The sequence below is a fragment of the Eulemur rufifrons genome, chromosome 30, assembly GCF_041146395.1.
Source record: "Eulemur rufifrons isolate Redbay chromosome 30, OSU_ERuf_1, whole genome shotgun sequence".
NCBI classification, from domain to species: domain Eukaryota; kingdom Metazoa; phylum Chordata; class Mammalia; order Primates; family Lemuridae; genus Eulemur; species Eulemur rufifrons.
This window is the reverse complement of record NC_091012.1, coordinates 96,918,769-96,925,196: the sequence shown is the minus strand read 5'-3', so window position 1 is coordinate 96,925,196 and position 6,428 is coordinate 96,918,769. Positions and strand designations below refer to the sequence as shown.

At 40.1% G+C, this 6,428-nt stretch overlaps 1 protein-coding gene across 1 annotated transcript; it reads right to left on the bottom strand.

Annotated features, from left to right (window-relative positions):
- Positions 1–428: 428 nt before the first annotated feature.
- SPIN4 (spindlin family member 4) lies at positions 429–1,178 on the bottom strand. The gene has a single exon (XM_069463742.1). It carries the CDS (start codon positions 1,176–1,178, stop codon positions 429–431), a length of 750 nt encoding a protein of 249 aa, XP_069319843.1.
- Between the last annotated feature and the right edge of the window lie 5,250 nt (positions 1,179–6,428).

Below are 6,428 nucleotides of genomic sequence, written 5' to 3'. Positions count from 1 at the left end.
ACTACAACAAACTTTCCTTAGGGGGATGGGGAAAAGGTGTAGGAAATACATCATGCCCTCAACACTTGTTGAGGAAGAAGAAAGGGGCAAGGTAAGGAAAGAGGGGAGAAGGACATGGTGTGGGATTACACCATTAATATTTCTTAATCTATTTTTGCATTGTTCCAATGGTTGCAGACACTTTTCAATTTTCTATTAGCACCTAATTTAAATTTTCAATTACAGAACAAAGCAATATCAAAAATACCAAAGTACACTTGAGGCAAAACTGTGGAACTAGTCAACGTAAGATTTTCCAGAGGCACAATAAGATTTATCCACTTTCCCGAATTTCTGACACCAAAACTGTTCTGAAAGTTCACAATTACAAGAACACGAAATAATTTACATCTAATAGTTCCACAACTTTTGCAAAGAGCACAATGAATTTAGGGACTTTTCACCAAACCATAGACATAAATGTGAATATCATCATCAAACTTAATGAAGTAAACAGACGGCTTGGCCACCACCTGATGTATGAAAATGCCGGTTCTCTTGGACCCGTCATCTTTGGCGTGCTCCACCTTCTTGCCCACAAGGCTGTCGACTACCTCTCCAGGCTCTTGTTCTGCCGTAGGCAAATGAGATTTGGAATCTGGAATGATGCGCAGGTCACCATCTTTGTAGTCATCCAGCAACGTGTACATATAGAGAACAGGATCTTTCTCATAGGTGATGTAAAACCAAGTATCCATCACAGGGGCTCGCGCCAGAACCATACCCTTCCATTCATCCTTCGTGCCGTCCTCGCTTTCAAACACATGCCCCACCGCCTTACCAATCAGGGAATCTGCCAGGCGTGAATCGATGTGAGCAGTTGGCACTCTCTCAGGAAGGATCTCTAGCGCTAAAACTCTCTTATCTCGGTGTAGTTCTAGTGCATACGCATTATCTCTGTCATCATATTTTATGATGTAGAGAGTGGGCTTCACGGAAACCTGCTCGAGCACAGTGCCCTTCCACTGCTCCACGGGCTCATTGCCTGCCTTCCAGCCGTGTTGAATGCGGCAGCCCACGATGTTCCTACGAGTGAGGAAAGTGGGCTTGCGCCGCTGCTTCCTGTGAGTGTGCCTTTTCTTCATCAGGTATGCCGACACTCCGTCTACCCCCATCGGAGGCACGGTTGGAGGAGCCATGGCTCAGGATTTAAGCAAGGGGACTTGGCCAAAGCTGCTGCCTTGCTCTATTAAGCTGACAAAAAGGCAACACTATCCAATATGAGATCTTTTTTCACGATCTCTGAGACCCGGTCCGTGCTTTCTTCTCTAAGCACAAGGCTCTCACCAGAACTTGGAAGAAACGCTCTGTGACCGTGAGCACTGGGTCAGCGTGTGTTCTGGGCAGTGCTTTCCTCTCCGGCCCGGGAAGGGTAACTGCAGCGGTAGAGGCTGCCGCTAGAGATGGCGGGCTCGCGTCTGCTGTCCGCGCCTTGCTCCCGCCCCGACTCCCGACACCAAGTCCCGGAATCTGCCACTTAGCTCTTGTCGATGCTGCTGCAGCTGTGGCACGGCGACAGTGGAGACGGCCCGGAAGGTAGGGAAGGGATGAGAGGGATGGCTGCAGAAGCAAAGGCGCAGGCGGCAGCAAGTCTCTTAAGAGTTTGCGCGGCCTGAGCTTCGCAGAGCTAGTCTGCTTGGCTTTGCTCTGGCGCCAGGGTTTTTGCCGCTTAGGGAACCCCGCCCCCTCTAAGCCCGCCTGCGCTTCGGTCCCGCCCCACCGCCCTCCCGCCTTCCGCTCCGCCGGCAGTGGCGGGGCAGGTCGGCGCGCTTGCCCTCCTTTAGTTTGCACTGACATAGGCGCTCTCCCCTTCATTTCCTTATGCACACCCCCCAACCGTTTCTCTCAAACCCTAGCCAGACAAGCCAGCTCCCCTCCTCCGCCTCTCTGGCTGCCTGCTGCCTGCCAGCCTCCGCCACAGCGGCTCCATCTGCTTTCTATCTTCTAGGAATTCCTCACAAACCCTTTTTTTTTAATATTCACAAAACACACAGTGGTGGGGGGAGAAGAGGGAGGGAGGGAGAGAGAGAGAGAGATTGTACATACAAATCATTTTCTTTTGGTTTAAGGGATTTGAGACCAGAGAAGAAAAAGCCTGTCTACAGTCCACCATCTTGATCCAAACTATCCTTTATATTTTCTACCTGATCATTCCTGGTAATTACTTTTTAATATTTCTTTTCTGAATGTAAAGGAGATTTTCTAAGATTTGGTGAAACAAACTAATTTTAATTTTATCATCCAGACTACACCACAATGTTAAAAAATGGTGCTGTTTGTCTCATTAGTAAAGCTGTGCTTGTATTTTACAAAATTGGAAGAATATTTCACACTTTGATAGCTTGCTTTTTAAATTTATGTCATGAGCATTTTCCGAGATTAAATACTCTGAAAACGTGATTTTTAATGGTTCCCTAATATTCGTTTTTAATATTCCTTTGGCGGTCTATTATTTATCATAAGTGGTCTATTACAGAAGAATAAATAATAAAACTCTTACCTTCATCTATGAATTTATTGAACTTATCTAAACCATGTTTTTAAAGAATATTTAATGACAAAGATATACACATGAGATTTGAACAGTGTTTGAAAAAGCAGATCATTGAAACAAAATTGTGGCTCCAACTTTGTAGAGAGAGAAAAAAAGAAAGGGTTCTTTGTGTGAATATATTTGCTGTTTTTCTGATCATAAAAATAATGCATGTTTATATGGAAAATCTGAAAGATAGAAAAAAAAGAAAGTGTCCATAATTTCACTTTCCTCAAGCCACAGGGTAAGAACGTACAACTCTTAGCACTGTATCCTACTTAGGAGATGTCAATAAAATCTAGGGATCTAGGGAAATCTAGACCCTTCATTCTCACTGCTCCACCCTTTGCTGGTGAAAAGAGAAGGCCTCATATCATCATGAGTAATAAAGGCAAATAATTCACATGGAAACTAAGGAAATCAGGGGCAAGAGCCGCAAGGTGGCAATACTGGCTACCGCCACATTTCAAATCAGTGACATAAAAACCTAGTCCTCGAACTGTTTAATAGCTGGTTGCACAGAATATGTGAAGATCCTTCAATTTCCCATGTTTCCCAGGTTACAGACTGTGGAGATAGGATAATTTTCTAATATTATATCACAAGAAAGTAATTCAAAGGAAGCAAGAAAACTGTATGTGTGAAAAGTTATTTCCAAACTCTTTACAATGACATAGTGGTGTATACGTGTTCATACATATACACAATCTACATATGCATACTCAAAAGCAGAAGGTATGTGTAAATGTCATGCCATTATGTTCCACAAAAAAATGTCCCCTGAATAATTCCGCATACCAAGGTGCAGGAAGCTGTCTACACTTAAAAGAGTAGTTAACAGGTGAGACAAGACCACCCACAGGGCACCCAAGAACTGCAGAATACACATTCTTCTCAACAAGACAGGAAGCATTCTCCAAGAACGACCGTATGTTAGGCCACAAAACAAGTCTAAAGAATTTTTTTTATTCTTATTTCAGCATATTGTGGGGGCACAAAAGTTTAGGTTACGTATATTACCCTTGCCCCCCCCACCCGCCAGTCACAATATGCTGAAATAAGAATTAAAAAAAAGTTATGCCAATATATATTCTCATTACTAGTGTATGAGTTTCTGTTTCCCCCAAATCTTGCCAAAACCAAGCTTTGTAATCCTTTTTAATCATTGCCAATCTGATAGGTAAAAATAACAATATCTTAGTGTTTTAATTTGCATTTATTAAATCATTGAGTGAAGTTAGACTTCTGGTCATATAATTGTGAGCAATTTGTATTTCTCTTTTGAACTGAACACTTGATAGGTGCATAATAAATATTAAGCAATTAAAAAAAGAATTAAAAAAATTAAAATCATATCAAGTATCTTTCCTGATCATAATAAAATAATACTAGAAATCAATAACAGGATAAACATTGGAAATTCTAAAAATATATGGAATTAAACATGATACAATGAACAACCAATGGGTCAATGAAGAAATTAAAAAGAAAATTAAAAATTTCTTGAGACAAATGAAAATGGAAGCACAAGATAGCAAAACATATGGATACAGCAAAAGCAGTTTTAAGGAAAAGTATATACAACTAAGTGCCTACATAAAACAAACAGAAAGATGTCAAACAAGTTAATGTTATATCTCAAGGAACAGCAAAAACAAGAACAATTTAAACCAGAAAATAAGTAGAATGAAATTAATAACATAGATCAGAGCAGAAATAAATGAAATAGAAACTAAGAAAGTACAAAAGATCAAGCAAAAAAAGATGCAGAAGACCCCCAAGGCAATCATGGCAGCAACAAAAATAAATGAATGGGACATGATTAAATTAAAAAGCTTCTGCACAGCCAAAGAAACAGTCACGAGAATAAACAGACCACCTACAGAATGGGAAAAAATTTTTGCATACTACACATCAGATAAAGGACTGATAACAAGAATCTATTTAGAACTCAGGAAAATCAGCAAGAAAAAATCAAACAACCCTATCAAAAAGTGGGCAAATGACATGAATAGAAATTTCTCAAAAGAAGATATAAGAATGGCTAACAAACATATGAAAAAATGCTCAACATCCCTAATCATCAGAGAAATGCAAATCAAAACCACAATGAGATATCACTTAACCCCAGTGAGAATGGCCTTTATCAAAAAATCCCAAAACAACACATGTTGGCGTGGATGCGGAGAGACAGGAACACTCATACACTGCTGGTGGGACTGCAAACTAGTGCAACCCCTGTGGAAAGCACTATGGAGGTATCTTAAACAGATTCAAGTAGACCTGCCATTTGATCCAGCAATCCCATTATTGGGCATATACCCAAAGGAAAAAAGGTCATTCTGTAACAAAGACACATGTACCCGAATGTTTATAGCAGCACAATTCACAATTGCAAAGATGTGGAAACAACCCAAATGCCCATCAATACATGATTGGATTAGTAAGCTGTGGTATATGTATACCATGGAATATTACTCAGCTATAAGAAATAATGAAGATACGACATCTCTATGGTTCTCCTGGAGAGAGTTGGAACCCATTATAATAAGTGAAGTATCCCAAGAATGGAAAAACAAGCATCACATGTACTCACCAGAAAATTGGTTTCCCTGATCATCACCTAAATACACATCTGGGAACGACACCAATCGGATATCAGACTGAGGTGGGGGGGGGGGAAGGGATGGGTGTATGCCTACACAATGAGTGCATTGCGCACCGTTTGGGGAATGGTAATGCTTGAAAGTGCTTACTCGGGAAGGGGGGGTGGGGAAGGGAGGGATATATACCTACATGATGGGTGCAACGTGCACTATCTGGGGAACAGACACGCCTAGAGCTCTGACTTGGGGGGAAAGGCGGTACATGGGCAACGTATGTAACCTGCAATTCTGTATCCCCCATAACAATAAGATGAAATTAAAAAAAAAAGATGATATTGGGAAGATAAACAGAATCAACAAACCTTTAGATAGACTAAGAAAAAACTCAAATAAAATCAGAGATGAAAAAGGAAACATCACAACTAATAGCTCAGAAATGCAAAGGATCAGAAATGACACCTCCAAACAAGTATATGCCACTAAATTGGAAATCCTAGAAGAAATGGATAGATCCCAGGACACATATAACTTACCAAGATTGAATCTTGAAGAAATAGTAACCTGAACAGACCAATAACAAATAATGAAATAGAAGCAGCAATAAAAGCCTTCCACCAAAGAAAAGACTAGAATCTCATGTATACAAAGGAATATTATTTAGCCATGAAAAAGAAGGAAATTTTGTCATTTGCAGAAACATGGGTAGATCTGGAGGACATTATTTTAAGTGAAATAAACTGGCACAGAAAGACAAATATTTCATTTTCACACTCAAATATGGGACCTAAAACAAAATTGATCTCAAAGAAGTAGTGAATAGAATGGTGGCTACTAGAGATTGGTCAGGGTGGTGGGATGGGGTAATGAAGAGATGTTGGTGAAGGGGTAATTCTGTTTAATAGAAGGAAGAGGTTCTGATGTTCAGTGGAATGGGGCAACTATAGTTGACGATAGTTTCCTGTATTTCAGAATAGCTAGAAGTTTTCAAATGCTCCCAACATAAAGCAATGATGAATGTTTCAGGTGAATCTTGTCCCAGTTACCCTGATTTGATCATTGTATGTTGTGTGCTTGTTTCAAGATGTAACATATAATCCATGAATATGTACAATTATTATGTATCAATAAAAATAATAAAAATAAAAATTCAAGAGAGAGAATACTTCCAAACTCATTCTACAAGGCCAGCATTACTCTAATACTAAAATCTGACAAGGAGACAACAAAAAAAGAAACCTACATGCCAATAT

Bases quoted from the DNA above. Each gene is read 5' to 3' on its own strand.
- SPIN4 (XM_069463742.1), bottom strand. From the start codon at position 1,178: ATGGCTCCTCCAACCGTGCCTCCGATGGGGGTAGACGGAGTGTCGGCA.